Here is a 19,456-nt window from a genome sequence, read left to right on the forward strand (position 1 = left end):
CAAAACATTAAATCATTCTGGATGGGGAATGATTTTAATTCCTCTCCCTCTGCTGGCTCCCTGGCTTTCGCAGGATTCTGTTAACTCTCCCTTGTGTGCCGGTAGCCATATCTGCATCCCGTTTCCAACCTCGCAACTCCTGAGACCGAAGCTTGCTCCAGATTTAGCTCTGTTGCCCTCCAGGCTCTGGCAGTGATTGCGAGAGTGGGAATTTGTACTTCTCCCCTCTGGATTCTCAGGAATTCCCCTTTGCTGGAGAAGGCGCCCGAATTGAGGTTTCTAAGAAGTTGTATTCTGTGTGCATCTGTTTTGTGGTTTATATCTATAGACACGAACGATACACACAGATTCTGATTTCTTTGATGTAGATTCTCATTTCTTTAGCTTGGTAGCCTAAGCATGTCGGTTTAGCGCTGATGAATAATTTTAGGTCCGGAGATGAAGGCGGCCAGCAGTACTAGTTTGCAGCAATGTAGCTGTTTTGAAAAATGAGGAAAATATGTCTTGTTGAAGTATCAAGCAACAGTATTTAAACAAAACTGTTGAATGTGAGAATGAATCTTAATTGCTAATTTTAATGTAAAAATGTTTCCTTTTTTTCCAGCCTTTGCTTTGGCTCCTGAAGATATAAAGAAAGAGATCAAGCAGTCTAAGGTACTAATTCTAATGATCAAGTCTATTCTTCCTGTCTCAGATTCGTTTTTATTTTCTTTAATGGGGGCTGTAATATTTCATCTTTCACTAGTTGTCAAATTTCTTTTTTTTTAATGAATTAGTGAAATGTTGGTCAACATAGATTTTGCATCCCTGGCACAACCTACGGATAGGCTTGCTTTAGAAAATAGCCTTTAGTACTTAAAGCACATCTACTAGGTTTCACATTTCATTTTGAGAGAAAAGGTGTTTAGTACAGAGTTAGACATTTTCAAAGTCTTGCTTGGAGACAGTGATTTTTTCCACTCCTGACACATCTTGGCCTTGGGCTCAGTTTTCTCAGCCTGTGAAAGAAGGGTTATGCTGTGTCTCCAGGGTTGCAAGAGCCTGGATATCCCTCCATTTGAAGGTTGGCACCGTGTGAGAGGGCGTGTTAGGGACTGGCCAAGAGCCCCAAAGGTGACTGCCAGGCTCCTTGCATGGTCAGAATGAGAAACCGAGACCTGGGTTTCTCTCGATGGAGAGCGGACAGCACTTACTCAAACCTGAGAGCTGCCTCTTTTTCGTCATTGGTTGCATTAAAGAACCTCATCTAAATTTTACCTTTTGAGCTTTGCACTAGATCAGTTTAACATCTGAGAACAATATTTTAAAAATGTGAGATATTTTCGTCTTTAATTAAGGCTTAGTTAATGCTACTTTTTACCCCACAATTAGCATAAAAGCATTTTTTAATAGAATGGTTCTTTTACTGACAGAGTATTATCTGTTCTAACTATACTATGGGATTTCTACACAGGGGAAATGATCATAATAATTTCTTATGGTTTAAGATCCTTTATGGTTAATAAAGCATTTTCAGACATTCTATTTATTCTTCTCAGTGATCCTATTATTGCTAAGCAAATATTCCCATGGATAGCAGAGAAAGTTTACCCTCAGAGAAGTTAAGCGATTTGCTGAGGTCATGTGACTATTAAAAGGTGAAGTCAGAATCTAAATTTTCTGAATCCTTGAATTTTTCACCCTGTAATTTTGTATTACACAGCTGCGTGCATCATAATGTGTGTGCGTGTTTAGCAATAACAAGGCTTATTTATAATGAATTTAAAGTGCTACCTAAGGGTTATTAACAGGGAATTGAAATTTTGTGGAATGAATTTAGAAATTATAGCACATATTTTCAACTATGGGTTTTAACTAATCTTTTCAAGTGAGGAACTGTATGTATCACCTTTAAATACGTACATAAGTAGGAGTATAAATAGAGATAAGAGTCCTATATCTTAGTGTCATTTTTCATGCAAAGATATTAAAGCCTTTGAAAAATGTCATTAACTCAGTCTGTGCTTAGGCCAGAGGGCCAAAAAGCTCTTAATCCCACCAGGAGAAGCAGTGATAAAATACCTACTGTTGACCATACCTGCGACTGGGAGATAGAGAGGAATCCATTTGTCCAAGGTTACCCGAAGTCTGTAGATGAACCCGGAGGTAGGAGTTTGGGCTTTTAATGAAACCACATTAATTGAGGATTATCATTTTATCGCTCTCGGCAGAGTTGATCAGGATCTGCCCCGTTCCTTGTCTACTGCTTAGAAGCAGCTGCCTCCCGCCCACCTCACCTCTCTGCTTGCCTTAGTCAGGGGCCCAGGCAGGGCTCTCTTTAGAAGATAGGCCAGCTCTGTTCAGGCCTGGGGTCCTTGCTCAAACAATGTTTGATTCACTGGTTGGCATCAGATTTGGCTTCACATTACAATCCTGAGCGCTGCCAGTGCCCGTTGTACTGCCTGTGGCCAGACCTCTGGGCCCAGGCTCCTCTCCTGGACTCCTGGTCCCTGCACTGTCCTGGATTCTGACCTGCCGCAGCTTTTGGGGGGGGCCTGTCACCCAGGCTCGTGCTCCAGCCGTGGATGTTGCCTCAGCCATGGCCGTGTGCCTGTCTTCACACAGCAGTTTTGCCCGGCCTTACATCTTGTGGGGGCTGTGGTACTATGTCCTGGACACTAGGGCCAAACTGCCGAGGTTCACATCCTTGCTCCACCACTGTCTGCTGTCGACTTACTGACCCTTGCTGTGCCCCAGCTTCCTCATCTGTAAGATGGGGTAATAGGACCTATTTCAGAAAGCTGTTTTGAAGAATAAATGTGTGTGTGCTTGTCCCCACCACTTACAACAGTGCCAGGCCCTATTTAAATGTTTCCCTGGTATGGCAGCAGGGACTGTCTTATGCAGCCTTCGAGAGGAACCCAAACAAATCAAAGTACAAAGAGGAACCATAGCCCTTAACTGTTTTTCTTGGTTTTGGTGGCCGTTGAAGCAGACGGTGGTGATAACCAGAGTAGGAGCTAACAATTACGGAGCATTTCCTGTGGGCAGACACTATGCTCAGCATTCTAATTAAACTCTCACAACAACGCTGTGCAGGAGGTCTTGTAATTATTATTCCTAATTTACAGATGAAAAACTGAGGCCTGAGCTGGTCAGTGGTGGGGGCAGAATTAGAAGATGGGAGCGGCTTAGACTCGAGTGCGCTGAGGAGCACGTCCTGATTGTGTCATTTTATTCAAAATCTGGTGGGTGGCGGTGGTCATTTGTGACTGGGTCGGAGATGCCCTTTTGCTTCTCCTCCTTCTTAAAGATTTCCTATTAAATTCTTTTGTGGATGTTTTATCTTCTTGTCATGAAGAATTTATAAACGAAGCATTGCATATGTGGAGTGCAAGTACTCAGATCTGTCGTGCCTTAAACAGTAACACTATGCAGAGGGTGCCTTGGGTTGGTCTTTTCCTGGCTGGAGTAGGAGCTGCCTGTGGGGTAGGTGTTTTAGAGACAAATCTCTTTCCTGTCTGAATAGCAATCCAGTTGACTATAAAACTTCGACAGTGAGCACGTTTTGATTGATCTTGATAGTTGGTGTAAGAAACGTGTGGCAGCAGAGATAATAAAACAAACCATGTGTTTCTTTCTTCTTAGGAAGAACTAAGCCTTTTCACAAGGGAAGCTGGAGACAGAATTTTAAATGTTCTGTCAATTCTGTTCATTTAGTCTAATTTTCTTTCTCAAAGGGGAAATTACTCAAGACCATTTTGGTTCCGTTGCAGTTTACGTAATTCAACCGTTCCTTGGATACTTTATTTTTACAGTTGACAAATTGAGCCATTTGAAATGGCTGATCATTTCCTAGCAATTGTGTCAGCCAGTTGGAGCTGCAGTGCTTAATAACAAATAGAAAGATGTATAATTTTGGTTGATTTAAAATTTCCACCGGTTATCTGGTGGAAAGTTCCATTGGTGTTACAGCTTGTTTAAATTATTCAGTCTGGAAACACCGAGTTCAGGATATTTTTTATCTTTTAGGTTATTGATAAAGGTGACTTTTGTTATAAGTATTACTTTTAGCTTCCTCTCAAAATATGTTTCCATCTAATGATGCCCATTTTCTGAAGGATGCCTCTGGAGGAAGACTGGGCATGCATTGTCATGGGGGTGTAAGAAAGGAACATTGGAAAGGAGTCAAAAGGCCTGGATTTTAATCCTGGTTCTGTGGCTGGAATGACTTGGATATTGGGCAAATCCTTAATCTTTCTCTGAGTCTCTACTGTCTCATTTGTAAAAGGGGAGTGTTGGATTGGATCATCTCTAATGGTATTTGTTTTTAAATTGTGGTAAAATACACAAGATAGAATTTACCATCTTAACCATTTTTAAGTGTACGGTTCAGTGGTCAGTGTTAAGTGTATTCGTTTTGCTATGCAAGCAATCTCCAGAACATTTTTCATCTTGCAAAATGAAAACTCTGTCCTGATTAAACAACAACTCCCCGTTCTCCCCTCCTGCAGCCCCTTCTACTTTCTGTTTCTATGAACTGGACTGCTCTAGGGACCTCTTATAAGTGGAATCCTACAGTGTTCGTTCTGTGACTGGCTTATTTCACTTAACATGATCCCTGAAGTTTCATCTGTGTTGTAGCATGTGTCGGAATTTCCTTCTTTTTTAAAGCTCAGTAATATTTCATTGTGTGTGTATGCCACATTTTGTTTACCCATTCCAATGCTATTTTTAGATGTAAAATTTCTAATTTTCCATGATCTTCATTTGGCAGCTGAAGCTGTGGGCTGGAAAGGAGAAGGCAGCATGGCCAAGGAGCGGGCTTCAGGTTCATGGTGGAAGCTGGGTGGGCTCCCTGGATCTGAGGCCAGCACTCCTTCTGCAAGAGCAGGCTGTTCTCTTGGCCAGGAGTGGCATTTAGAGTATGGCAGATGCCGTGACTTGTGACAATAACCTGGCTTTGGCTCAGCACATTTAGAGTCCTGGCTTGAGCTTTCCAGTCTTTTTTAGTGGGCTTTTCCAAAAAGTACATGTTTTATCAGGATTAAGTAAAGTGTCACTTGATCCTGAGGTGTAACAAATCAGTACATAACTGGAGTTCCTCTCGACTCAGTGGTATTTTTGTTCTTGAGACAAAGATAATTTCAGAAAATGCTACCAAAGGTGGACACTCCCTAGTGTGTTGCTCTCTCTCCTCCCTGTCTGTTGTCACAGTCCCTTTGGCATTCTAAGAGGACACTTCTCTGTGTGGTTGTATCTTGGCTTTTAAGCTGTCCCTGGTTTTGTTGGTAAAGACTCACAACTGCATTTCTTCATGCAGTCTGTGAAGTAAATTGAAGGATATTCGCCACTGTCCAATTGTCATAATTATAGCATATGGTGGTTGAAAGCGGAAAAGGGCAATTAGAGAGAAAATTCCCTCCTTGTCTGCTGAAGAAGACAGTGAAATGGCAGGTTTAGCTGCTGATACTGTGCACTTTGTCAGAGAAATTTTTTAAGAGCTCCTCCCCTGATTTACTGAGGATCAGGATCAGGTATTTCTGTGCCCACACCCAGATCTCAGTGTCTGGAGCTCTGTGGCTCTAGGACGCCCCTTCTGTGTTCATGAATTCTCGTGAACCACGGGCTGGCCAGCTTGGGGCCCTGTCTAGGCCCCCAGCGCTGCTTCTCAGGTAGGAGAGAACACTGTGGTAACATTCCTGTTGACAGTATGTCTGAGCCCACAAGATGATGAGTACAATCATTAGTGGAGCTTATCTTCAAGAGGAACACACTACCAGAATTGATACTGTCTGTGATGCTTTAGAGTTTAAGAAGTTTTTAAATATCCCTCCTAGGAACATTGCGAACCAGTTAAGCATTAGCTTCATTTTATACAGGAGGAAAGAGCCTCAGCTCAATTATGTGACTTGCCCAAGATCATGGAAGAAAGGGACAGCCCCGTAGGAACCTTCTGTCATGACATAGAAATACATCGTGGCTGCCTTTTTCCCCTTAAGTTTTGGTCTCTCTCTTTAGGGAAGCATTTCCAAGCTCTCATCTTCAGTGTCTCACTTCAATATGAAGTGTTACTGTGTACCAGACATATTTTTTGGTGTTTTGCTAGCTTTGTTATGGTGATGAGATTTATTTTTTTCTCTTTTATTTAAAATACAGAATTTGAAGAAAAGTGATATATCAAGGAAAAATGACATAGGTAAGTAATGATTTTTTTTTTAACTTAAGAGTATGTACCCAGGTGTATTTCTTGTAAATTATATTTCAGTGAAGTGAGTTTTTCTTTCTGATTTTATTTGTGGGGTAAATATTGTTGTCCAAATACTCTGTCTTTGGCCCAGCCCAGTGTTTACCCTCGTGAAGACACAGGGAGAACACTTTTCGGATTGACATATTGGCATGTGACTGGAAGTAACAGCTAATATGTTGGATTTAATTCCCTTGGCTATAATTCCCTTGGCTATAATCTATTGAGTTACCAATAAGGACAGATTACTGTGCCAGCTGGGCACTGTTGGCGCTATAGAAATGAGTAAGACGTGGTCTCTGTTATTAGGGGCCCACGCTTAGTGGGGAAAAAAGGATGTTTGCTCATGCCGTCCTCTGTCTGGAGCCAGGTTCCCCAGTCTCTGACCTGCAGACACCACTTTCCCTTCTGGTCAGCTTGTCAACCATATCTGCTGTCAAACTTAACCTGGGAACCCTGGTGTGGAAGTGGCTATTCTCTTCTTGCAGACACACCATACTTCTGTCACAGCCCATATGTGTCCTTATTTGCACACCCTTTTAAACACGTCTTTCTCCCTCCAGTATAGTACTGTGAGCATCTTCAGGGACGTGACCGTGAGTTAGTCATTTTTGTATTCTGTGGGACATATGCCACCCTGTGTTGATAGGAGGGTAGAGCCACAGCTCTGTGTGTGGGGTCTCTTTCCAAAGGGTGTGAACTTGTCAGTGTCTGTCGTCCCAGGTAGGCACCCTGGACAGGAGGGGAAAGGCACACTTTCCTTTCTAGGCCTTCCTTTCCTGGGCCTGGATTCTGAGGAGCCTAGAAGGCACAAGAGGCCCTGCTGGATAGTAGGGGGAGGATGACCTGTGCTGGGGCCCGGGCATGCAGGCGACTGTAGGCACATGGGTTGGAGTCTTCAGGCTCTGAGAGCAGCTGTATTTAAGGAGCCACACTGGTTCACTGCTTTTTCTTCTCTCTATTGCAACATCCTGTCTGTCTCAGCCACTCCTCCTCATGCGAAGATTTTTTCTCTGCTGCCAACCCTTGTGGGTTTGGGCATTTGTTTGTGTGTTTATTTTATGGGAGCTGATAGGTCTCCTCGTAATAAATGGTTATTAAATGAACTAATGACCCTAGTGTGGAACACGGGCTTAAAAGTGCCAAGGGGAAGTTTACCTGGACAAGTAAATCTACACTCTTGCAATTGCAAATGGGCAATCTAGTGATGCTTAACTTGGTATCAGTTCATCTGAAAAAGACCCAGGGAGCTTATTTGCCACGATCTTAATGTAAGTCTACAGGACTAGGGGTCTGTAGAGCAGCTGCCCCAGTCGGATCTGCCTAGATCATGGTCTCACAATACTCAGGGCTGGGTGACAGCCTCCGAGAGCAGGGCATCCTCTATTTGTTTCTCTTTGACTCACTGCCTAATCAGCGGATTCACCAGTGACAATTATTCTCATCAAGTGAAACTCAATTGGAGTGACTCTTCATGTATATGTGTAAGTGTGCGTATTTACTTACCCCTCAGCCTAAGTCATGAGCCTGCCTGGTACTCAGCTCTTATCAGAAGAACCACGTTGATTTCTCATCAGAAAAACACTGGCATGGTGGAATCCATGTTTCCGGATAATCTCTGACCAGGAAAGATTAGCGCTTAGTGGAGTGTGTGGTGCATGATGCATGCTCAGTGACTGAGGGAATAGAGAACTTTTGATTTCCTTTACCTTCAAAGAAGAATTATTCCTCCTTCCAGAATCCTTTTCTAACCATCTCTGGTTCGACTGCCTTTCTTTACCGTTGGCTTCAGAACCGCATCGGTGCTCCCAGTATCCCTGACTAATTTCTTTATCTTCCCTTTCTCGCCTGTCACACTCATCATTATTGTCAGGCACTTGGTGTACGACCCATTTATCACACATTCCTGGCGGAGAAACAATGACAATCTGTCTTGAGTTGTGACAGTGTTTGCTGAAGGCAAATTGCCGTGAGTTTAGAGAAGTGCAACCTGAGTGATAAGGAAATAGTGGAGTCGTCTTATTTAGCGCCATTGACAGGGCAGTAGGAGCTTAAGAGTCAGATGTTGGATGGCATAGACAGAAACAGTCACCACGGTGAGCCCTGGGGTCTAGACTTAGCTAGAATTGATTGAGTTAGGGAGGGCTTAGGATGTATGTCAGGAAATAAGTCTTGGTGCTGATATAAAGAACAGCAGGAATTTAAGCAAATAAACTGTTTTCAGCACCAAACTGTACTAGCCTGGTTCTTTTCTGGAGTGGGGGTGGGGCTGCATGGCGCGTAAATGATTTTCTGTTATTATTATCAGGGTTATAGGAACTGGATGCATCCTTTGTCTTTTGCCTCATCACCAGTGACTCCCCCATATGCATCTTATTCCTTAGCCGTACCTAACTCTTCCTATTTTCGGGGCTCTGAATTCTACTTGCTGTCCCAAACCTTCACTGCTCCCTCTGTTGGGAAGGTCTTCCCACTCTTTTTCTGGGCGTCCCTGGGAAACAGTATCCTTATCGCTTCCTCTGGGAAGGCCCCACTTTCTGGGACCCCAGATGGCTCTGAGGCCCTTTCCCTGTTTGAAAGCCCTTCTGTGGCATATAAATCCTTCATGATCTGATCTGGCCCACCCCTCCTTCCTCTGTAGCTTTATCGCTGACTGTTCCCTTCATCCTTTTCTCAGAAATGCCTGACAAACTCCCTGGTCACCTGCTCAGGGATGCTGCAGAGATAAGGCGGGTTGTGGGCTCTGTGATAACCCACTTCTTTCTCTGCCGCTGATCTGCTACCCTCGATGCCTGAGTCTGCAGAAAACTGCTGCTTTCGGAGGAAGCTCAGGAAACGCCCCCTCCTGGAAGCTCTCCTTGCACTTGCTCCCCCTCCGCTGTGCTCCCAGAGTTCCCTGCCTTGGCTCCGGATGTACACCTACCGCTTTGCATTGTAATGGCCGCCTTCTGAACTAGACCCAGGTACCTACATGCTGGGGGACTGCACTTGCTCGTCTTTGTATCCCAGAGCCTTGCACTTGGTAGAGACTCAGAGATGTTTGCTGAATGAGAGCACATAGCATGTGTGATCGAAGACCGTGAAAAAGGATGTTGATGATTTCTAGGTAGCAGGAGAAACAAATACAACTCAGAGCACAGGACCCAGGTATATGAAAGGGGAGGCATTCGCTTTTTTTCTTGCAGAGCCTCTTCCCTGCGTGGAAGAACTGTTGTCTTTGTGAGAACCATGGGAGCCTTGCTGATTTGGTAGGAGGAGTGGCAGGAGCTGAGTACTGCAGGATTAACCTTTTGACAGGTGGATCTGCTCTTTGAAAAACTTTATTGAGTTATTTTGGACAAACAGGAAGCTACAAAGAGTAAAATAATGAACATCCATGTGTCTATCACTGAGCTTAAGAAATAAAAATTACTAACACAGCTGAGGCCTTTTAACCATTATCTGGATTTGGTAGTTATCATTCTCATATAATCTTTTATACTTTCACATCATATATGATATATATACATACATATATAGAGGGCATATATCCATTTTATATATGTATTTGTGTTTGTATTTTTGCAAACCATTGATTTATATAGTTATTCCTTTGCACCTTGCTTTTTTCCCGTGCTCTTTCATAGGATTCATCTACGATATCCATCTGGATTGATACATGTAGTGCTAGTTAATTTTATTGCTATATAGTAGTCCGATTTGTAGTGGGTATTTGGATTGCTTCCAGTGTTTTCTTTTTACACAATTCTGTGAGCACTCTTGTTATTTATCTTTGTACATACATATGGGATTCTCAAGGATAATTAATAGGAGTAGAATTTCTGGGTCATTGGGAAGGTGCATCTTCAACTTTATTAAATTTTGCAAAAATTATTCTCTGAAGTTTATTTACTCCATTCTTAACAAAAATAAATCTTTGTACCCCTTCGTTTGATGTCACTTATGTTAATGTTTCAGATGTAGTGAATCAAAGATTGCATTTCAGTTGAAATATAACCCACCCGTTTAAGCCTTCTCCGTGCATCTGGTTTGTAGAACCAGGAAGCTGGTTTAAAATGGAGATAGGTATGTGGGCTGTTCATATTTATGTGAACTCCTACAGAAAAGTAATTAGGTCATATTCAATAGGTTGTTCAGCATTTCCTTTTAAATTTTTTATTGAGTTTGAACCAAAGACCATTTTGGATTATTTTTAGGATCTAGATGGCTCACTGTGGAGCTGTTTGTTGTATGAATATTTGAGTGAGTGAACAAACGAATGGAAGTGTGGAACTGAACATAAGAACAATAAAATATAATGGAATAAAATTAAAGCCAAATTAGTCTCCCTGAGTCGAGGTGTTAAGGGGAAAAGCTCATCCCTGCGTTCATTGGCTGTAAACTTTGCTGGAGGCTACAATTTTATGTGACATCTGACTTCTGCCAACACCGCGTCTGTGGCAGGGTCCTGACACAACAGCTCTATTTCTTTATTATAAACTCAGAACCTGGGGAAGCCTAACTTTCCTCTTCAGTGTGGGTCTGAGCCACCACCCCTACTGGTAAGACCTCTGATCCTCTACCCTGGTCGGGCGGACATGACATACTGGGTTTCCTCCCTGCCAGCCATTGTTAAAAAGCCCGCTGCCTTGCAGCGAGTCTCTCTGGTGGTTCGCAAATACTGCCTGGGTTGGAGATGGGCTTTTATGCAACACTTCTTGCTGAAGCCGTGCTGCTGTGGAACTGTGGCTGTTTTCTTGGAGATAACGCTTAATCCTGGCCCGGTGCCTTGTGAGGTAGGGGAAGGATTGTTGAGTTGTTTGTTTGCAAGCTCTTGGGAACTCCTGGGACATACGCAGTCATTGTTGAGTGTCACCTTAAAGGGCCATCCAGAACATTCTTGCGGTGGTGTGTTAGTTTGCTAGGGCTGCTGAAACGAAGTGCCACCAAGTTGTGTGGCTTAAACAACAGAAATTTGTCTCCCAGTTCTGGAGGCTGGAAGTCTAAGGACAAGGTGTTGGCAGGGTTGGTTTCTTCTGAGGCCTCTCTCCCTGGCTTGTCGATAGCAGTCTTCTCCCTGTGTCTTCACAGCATCCTCCCTGTCTGTCTCTGTGTCCAAATTTCCTCCTTTTATAAGGACGCCAAATATACTGGATTAGGACCTACACTCATGACCTCACTTTAACTTGATTACCTCTTTAAAGACACATTTCCAAATAAGGTCACCGTCTGAGGTACTGGGGGGTAGGACTTCAACATCCGAAGTCTGGGGACACGATTCAACCCAGAACAGGTAACAGCGCAATGTAGGGTTATGTGTGAATTGTTAAAAGATCTGGCAAACGTTGGAATTTTTGCTCCAGGGAGGTTAGTGTCCTAGACATTTTCATACTTTTGCACATTTTCATTCACATTCTTTTTGACAGATGCAGGAGCAGATTCACAGTTTGTTGCCACAGACTTGATCTAGTACAGAGAGCTTATTTACTTGCTAACTTCTAGGAAGGACGTTTCTGAGATCAGTTTAAAAAGAGAGATTTTGTTACTAGAATTACATGTAAATTGATTTTTTTCCCTAAGAGTTTATTGCCTGAAGACTTGCCTTGTGGCTAGCTTTTTCTTTTTCTTTTTTTTTTTTAACTTGTTTTCAATTTTATTTCAGTAGTTAAAAAATAAATACCTGACGGTTTTTTTTATTTTGGTTCTAGATTTAAAAGGAATTGTATTTGTCATCCAGAGTCAAAGTAATTCTTTTCATGTGAAGAGAGCAGAACAGTTAAAAAAAAGCATCTTAAAGCAGGCTGCAGATCTTACACAGGTATGTAGAACTAGCTTGGGATGTCTGCTAATTATTTCTCGATACATTTATATTTTCCAAAACACTTGATCTGTAGAGAATCAGTTTTATTTAGATGATAGTAACTCTTCTGACTCATTTGCTTATTTAGTATTGACTGTTGTTTAAAATGCTCCAGTTAGTTCCTAATGTTCAAAGCATCATCACATTCCAAATTATTATATGTGTTTTAAGAGAATTATAAAATTATGTAGGACTATCATGATTTTGTCATAAAGTGTGATAAAAAGAAATGGAGGAAATAACTTTTTAAAGGCAAGGTTTAAAATAGTAGGGATAATTAAATGTTCAGAATTTTGGTAACAAGTTCTAAGGCGGATTTCATGTTGAAATAACATGTTCATTAAGCTTAGTGCAGTGCTTCCTCTGTGAGTCTCTTAATCTATTTTTTAATTGGATATCATTAATGGGACTTTTGATTTGATTTATAATGTATTATTTGAGAAGGATTATGGAAAGATCGACACATAGAGGTACATTTTAATAACATTTAAAATAGGCATGAACTGAATCTGGCACTGTTCTGAATAATGCTGGAGGTTTGGGGCAAAGAAAGATCTACCTTCTGATACTGCCATATAGGTGCTTAATTCTTTAGCTAAGCAAAAAATTCCTCCAGCCTGCTATGCTACATTGCTATGGCCTTCAAGATAGAAGTGCTTGTCTGTAGATAAATGCCATCTCTTGGTTTTCTCAGCAAGAACTCTTGCTGAGGAGTAAAAAGATGTTTTTGACAGATTGGTTTTTTTCTCTTGGTGGGTGCTGGGGAATAAAGGGTCAGAAATATCAATGGGAAAATTAGCAGCCTTGATGGTTCAGGGCTAAGACACTGGTGAGAATATGGTTTACTGTGCTTAATCTTTAAATGCTTTACATGTAAATTCATCCAGCCTCCCTGCATCCCTGCAAGGACAGGTCCTCACTCCCCCTCCTTGGAGCATTCATGATACCTTCTCAAGGGAGAGGAAAGAATTTCATGCTATAGACAGATTTTTTTTTTTTAAAGGAAGATTAGCCCTGAACTAACATCTGCTGCCAATCTTCCTCTTTTTGCTGAGGAAGACTGGCCCTGAGCTATCAGCCAGGCCCATCTTCCTCTACTTTATACATGGGACGCCTACCACAGCATGGCTTGCCAGGCGGTGCCATATCCCCACCCAGTATCCGAACTGGCGAACCCCGGGCCACCGAAGTGGAACGTGTGCACTTAACCACTGTGCCACCGGGCCGGCCCCTGACAGATTGTTTTATTGGGTAGTGGAAATAGGAGCAGCTTTAAGAGTTTAAAATTCTTCTTTGTTTGGAAACTCAACTTTTGGAGATTTTCTTCTGCTAAATCTTTTCTGATTTCATCAGAAAGGCAGACGTGCGGCAACCTTGACTGGCTGGGCTTTTTCCCTTTGCTCTGGTGGATGCCCTAGTGGAGTGGCCAATGCAGGCTGCTGCAGGGAGGAGGGGGGACCAGGAGCCGGGATAATCCCTGAGCTGGGTCCAGGCAAGCATTGATGGAATTCAGCTCCATTGAGCCTTGGCAGTGACCCCAACTTGTGTAATCAGTGGTGACATCAGGACAGAGTTATGTAGCCCTTACTCAAATAGAATTGAGTGCGTATATCCCTGTGTACCGCATGTGTCCCTGCTCCCAGGAATACCTTCTATCTTGTAGAGGCAGACTGCTGTGTTTTAACTTATATCCCCGTTTAATCCATACTAATAGTCCTTGTGATCAATGTGGATAATTAACATCCTTTGCCAACCAAGGCCAGTTGATTGAGTATACCCCATATTTCCTCCATTAGTTGTCCACTCCTTTTTTTTTTTTGGTCTATTTTTGTGTAAATGGGTACTCATCACTGGCTCTTTACCTACCTTTTCCCCTTTACTCATCTGGGAAGAGTAGCTTCCAGGGAACTTTAGGGCAAGACAGTGGTCCCAGGACTTGGTTTATAGTGGGGATATGGCATGTGGGTACCTTTTGGTGGGGAGCAATGTAAATTCCAAATGTTCTTTTCTTTCCCCATAGGAAAAACAAGACTTGAAAAGGTGCTGCTAGGGGCTGGGTATACCTGCTGTTTCAGGAGGCCCTGGGGCTCTGAAAAGGATAGGGCCCAGGTGGGGGACCACTGGATGCTTAAAACCGGCTTTGGGCTCTGGGGGAGGATGGTTGCAGGTTCCCATCTAAGCTGCACTCGGCGGTCGTATTTAGGAATGGAGCACATGTGCTGGTTGGAGCTTCTCTGTGTCTCTCGGGAGTTCAGGCAGATTGGCAGGCAGCTGAGAGGGGGTGGATCCAGCAGAGCAGTGGGAACCTCCAGTGCTTGTCACCTCTTGCTGAGACACTTGCACCAGAGTTGCTAACTAAAATTCCTGTCTCTGGATCCCAGCTTCGTTTCCCACTGCTCAGCCCCTTGCTCTTTTTTTTTTTTTTTGGAAATATCTGCTTTATCTCCCCAAACCCCCCGTATACACAGTTGTATATCTTAGTTGCAGGTCCTTCTAGTTGTGGGATGTGGGACGCCGCCTCAACGTGGCCTGATGAGCGGTGCCATGTCCGCGCCCAGGATCTGAACCCTGTGCTGCCGCAGTGGAGCACGTGAACTTAACCACTTGGCCATGGAGCCAGCCCCAGCCCCTTGCTCTTTATTTGCAGGTCATTTCAATCTTCTTAACTTTCCTGGGGTCACCTTGCTATGCCATACCTCTGTGGCTTTGCACATGTTGACTCTTGTCTTTTTGATGAGTTCTTGTATCCCCAGGAAGCCTTTTTGTGCACTCTTTTGACTCACAGTGATAAATCACTTCCTCTTTGGTTCCACTTCTGTGTCTTGCACACACTTTTACTGTATACTTTTCACTTCCTATTATTATTATTATTTGTTACATCTCTGTCTGTCTCTTATAAATTTGGAGAGCAGAGAATGTGTCTCATTAGTTTTTGATTCCTTAGAACCAAGCACAGTGCTTTGCATGTACACGGCCTGAGTCCCCTGAATATTAATTGAACTGACTTCCTGAAATTCATTCTCATTTTTTCTTTGCTCTCTTTTCTATTGTATTGGTAGTTTCTTTTTATTTCTGGTACAGCATAGTTAGCATAGTTACCTTTAAACACACACACACACACACACACACACACACACACCCCCACCCACCCACCCCCCCGTACTAATCACAAGTTCTTTGAAGGCAGACACTTTGGCTTGCTCTGCTTTTGATTCCTCGATGGTGCCTTAAACATAATGGGTATTCAATATATGGCAGTTGAATTGAATCCAGAAGAAATTGAACAAATTAAAATTAAAATTTACTTAAATAAATTGTTTTATCTATTTTTAAAAATTTTTGTTAATTCTTAAATTGATAATGGTCAACCTCTCCTATTTTACTTCTCTCAGTGAAACCACAGAGTTTAGGGAGAAGAGTAGGGAAAAATTGAGTATGAGTAGGTGCTAGGGAAATGAGATCTCATGATTAAGTGACTCTTTGAGAGACAATATGGAAAACAGCCAGAAAAGTTACTTGATAACTTTAACATAGATCATATAACAGTGACTTAAGGAAGATCGAGATTTACTTCCCCTCACAGACGGTCCAGGGGTCAGCAGCTCTACTCCAGGTTCCCTCTGTCTTGTTACTTTACCCTGGGCTCTGGTGTCTTGTCCTCATCTGCCTGTGGTTGCAGCTGGCTTACCACCATTATATCTGCATTCCAGTGCGTAGAGGACAAGCAGCTTCCATTTAAGGATGTGGCCTTGAAGTTGCATAGGTCATTTCCCCCTACATCCCATTATCCAGAACATAATCGTGTAGGCAAACCAAGGCTGGGACAGGTCATATCTAGTTGAGCGGCCATTGATCCAGCCAAAACTCAAGGAATTCTAATCACTAAAAGGAGGAAGGTAGGAATGGGGACCAAATTGGCATCTCTGCTGAAGTCAGGATTTTGTTTACACATCAAGGACTCACCTGGTCTGTAGCAGAGTTTGTCTCTGAATCTCTCATTCATTCATTCAGTATTTACAGCGCTGCTGTGGGCAAAGTACTGGGCATACAAAGATCGGCAAGGCATGGTCCTTGTACTTGAAGAACCCACAGTCCAGGAGAGGAGACAGGCCCATAAACTGGCAATTTTAAAGCAAGATGGAAGTGCAGACACTGAAAAACAACTATTGCATGATTCCACTTACATGAGGTATTAAAATAGTCAAATTCATAGAGTCAAAGACTAGAATGGTGCTGGGAGCTGGGGAGGGGAAACAGGGATTATCAACAGGCATACAGTTTTGGTTAAGTAAGATGAATAAGCTGTAGAGATCTGCTTTACAAAACTACTGTATTGTGCATTTAAAATTTGTTAAGAGGTTAGAGCTCATGTTGAGTGTTTACCACAATACAATAAAAAAGAAATTAAATAAAAAGTTAGGTACTAGCTAGCTTGAGGGGAGTCATGGGAGCAGGGACAGGCTTTGTGGGTAGACAGCCAGGTAAGGGCAGCCAGGTGAGAAGCAGGAGCACGGGCTGTGTGTGGGCAGTGCATGCGGTCCTGGGAGGAGGGCAGTGTGCGCGGCCGGTCTGCAAAGTCAGGTGGGGACCTGATCACCGAGGACCTCTATGTTCCTTCTCAGGCCTTTCTTGGGGGGCATTACTGGCATTTTGAGAGATATTTCTCAAGATACGTCCGAGACATTTGGCATCTCTGGCCTCTGGCGTTACATGTAGGAGCGACCCCCAGTCACTGTTTCTGAAAGTGCCCCTGGTTGAGAATTACTGCCAGGAAGAGCTCCTAGGGCGTCGACCTGAGCTAATTTGTGTTTTAAAACCATCACTCTGGTGGCTATGAGGAGGACACCTTTAAGAGAGCAAACCCTGGGGCAGGGAGCCTAATTGTTAGGCCTTTGGACTCATCCAGGGCAAGGCTGCCCGGAGTGGGGGTCGCAGACGCCTGCTGGTTCATCCTCACAGACAGTCTGAGCAGCACTGCCTGGGGATGAGCGGTGAAGCTGGCTGGGGTGGTGGCGATTGGGGTGATGTGGGGCCAGAATGGGGGGAGATTGGGCGTGGGGATGAAGGAGAAGTCAAGACCACCTCCCAGCTAGGACTGAAGCGGGGTGGGGCGCGGCCACCATCTGAGACTGAGGAGGGGATTTGCAAGTTTACAGGGTGCAGGTAACTTCAGGTTTCAGTGGATGGAATTTGAAGTGGAGATGTCAGCGTCCGGAGGCTCGATACTTGTGTTAAGCTCAGGAGAAAGGTTGGACCAGAAGATGGTGGATTTGGGAGTCAGCAACATATATATAGGTAGTGGCAGACTTCCAGGGGAGCAGTGGGACTCTGGGGAAAACCGATGTTGGGGGGCTGGGCAGAGCAAGAGCTGCCGTCTCAGGAGACAGAAGGAGTGTCCAGAGACAGAGAGAGTGCATCATCTGTGGTCAGGGAATCTGAGGGCATAGCCTGTCCTTGTGTGGACTCTGCCCATGCACTTAGGTCAGGAGGCATCCCTACCCAGAGTGCTTTGTTGCTGCTGCCACCGTTGCTTTTTTTAAAAGATTTTATTTTTCCTTTTTCTCCCCAAAGCCCCCTGGTACATAGTTGTGTATTTTCAGTTGTGGGTCCTTCTAGTTGTGGCACATGGGACACCGCCTCAGCATGGCCTGATGAGTGGTGCCATGTCCGCGCCCAGGATCCGAACCCATGAAACCCTGGGCTGCTGAAGCAGAGCACGCGAACTCAACCACTCGGCCACAGGGCTGGCCCCCACCGTTGTTATTTTTAATTGTGGTAAAAAATATATAACCTAAAGTTTGCCATTGTAACCCTTTTTAAGTATATGTAAAGTACATTTACACTGTGCAACCAATTTCCAGGACTTTTTCATCTTTCCAGCTGATACTCTATCCCTATGGAACAGCTCCTGTTTGCCCCCTCCCCCCAGCCCCGGGCAGCCACCGTTCTACTTTGTGTCTCCGTGGATTCACCTGCTCTAGGTACCTCATATAAGTGGAATCATACAGCATTTGTCTTTTTGCGACCGTCTTATTTCACTTAGCATGATGTCCTGAAGGTTCATCTGTGTTGTAGCATGTGACTGTATTTCCTTCCTCTTAAAGGCTGAATGTTATCCCTGATATTATCTTGACAGACTTTCCTGCATGTCTTTGCTGGCCACCTCAGTCCACCATGACGATGTCTTTGTCCCCAGGCACTGCTTTCTGGGCCGCTCGTTTGGTACTCCACTTGGGCTGCCCTGCAGTGCCCTTTGTCCTTTAGGGCGTCATTCCTGCCTTCAGAATTGGAGGGAGGCCGGCCCTGCTCTGTCCTCCTCTGTGTATCCCCCACGGCAGCTAGTATAATGCCACGAGCGCACGCAGATGCTGTATTTTCACCAATACATTTTTCTCAGCTTTGAAAACTTGGAAAAGAGCTCCATTTATGTAAAGTATTGAGCTTTCCTTGTACTTCATTTGTGCTTTCATTTAGTTGTAATATGCTTATACTTAATTTTTACTGTCATTTGCATTTACGATGTGCAGTTGAACCTATTTAGTAGGTGACTTAGTCTGCCACTAGGTGGCAATATTGGTTTTACATTTAAAGACACATAATTAGGCAATATCATTAAGCACATCCCCTCCCCCCAGCATTTAATTTCTGTGATAATAAATGGAGTCTAGACTAAAGCAATAAGGAAACCTCCCTTTAATGATAAGATAGTCTGTTTTTCTTATTCTGAAATTCTTTCCTAGAATGGAAGCCAACTGTGCGTACCGAAGTAATTATGACAAAACTTTAATGCTTGGATTTAGTTTGCTCACAAGATCCAGAGTGTACTGTTATGGCTTAGATAACTTCATATTTGGATGAGCAAATATTTTTGTAGTTGAAATGGCCAGAAAGATTTTAGAATTTGCAGCTATCCTTGATACTGGTTCATTTTTTCTCCTTATGGAGTTTTTTAAGCTACGTATGTGATTAAAAACTGAGTTTATTCCGTAAATAGCATTTTAGACATCCAGAGATTGTTGACAGCTAGCATAGGGTCTGCAGACAACGCTTGGAGTATTGATGAGATACCCTGACCTAGAACTACATGAAAATAGAGAAATAAGATTAACTTCGGAGAATTGAATGCTAAGATGCACGAAACATAGGGAGGCAAAGTCCCTTTAGGAGACAGGTGTGGCTCCCTAGTTAAAACCTAACTGGAACTTGTTTTAAGAAGTTGACATGTTCTTGAGAAAGAATTGACAGCCCAGTCATCAGCTGTGGAAGCTGAGAAAGGCTGAATGTAAGGCAGAAATTGTCATGGCATCCCCAGCACCGTGGCGGGGAGCTGGTCGGCTCCTTCGAGAGGGGTCAGTCCCATGGTTTGACAAGTGTGCGCTTACCTCTAATGG

The 19,456-nt window shown here is 43.5% G+C and overlaps 1 protein-coding gene across 1 annotated transcript in view; it reads left to right on the forward strand.

Annotated features, from left to right (window-relative positions):
• The window catches only part of B3GLCT (beta 3-glucosyltransferase), a 95,495-nt gene that overhangs the window by 12,156 nt on the left and 63,883 nt on the right, over window positions 1–19,456 (forward strand). Inside the window, exons 2-4 of the mRNA XM_070578742.1 lie at window positions 605–654; window positions 6,139–6,178; window positions 11,914–12,023. Coding sequence (XP_070434843.1) covers window positions 605–654; window positions 6,139–6,178; window positions 11,914–12,023 — 200 coding nt within the window. The remainder of the gene's footprint in view (window positions 1–604; window positions 655–6,138; window positions 6,179–11,913; window positions 12,024–19,456) is intronic.

This window comes from Equus przewalskii, chromosome 16, assembly GCF_037783145.1.
Source record: "Equus przewalskii isolate Varuska chromosome 16, EquPr2, whole genome shotgun sequence".
In the NCBI taxonomy this organism is placed as follows: domain Eukaryota; kingdom Metazoa; phylum Chordata; class Mammalia; order Perissodactyla; family Equidae; genus Equus; species Equus przewalskii.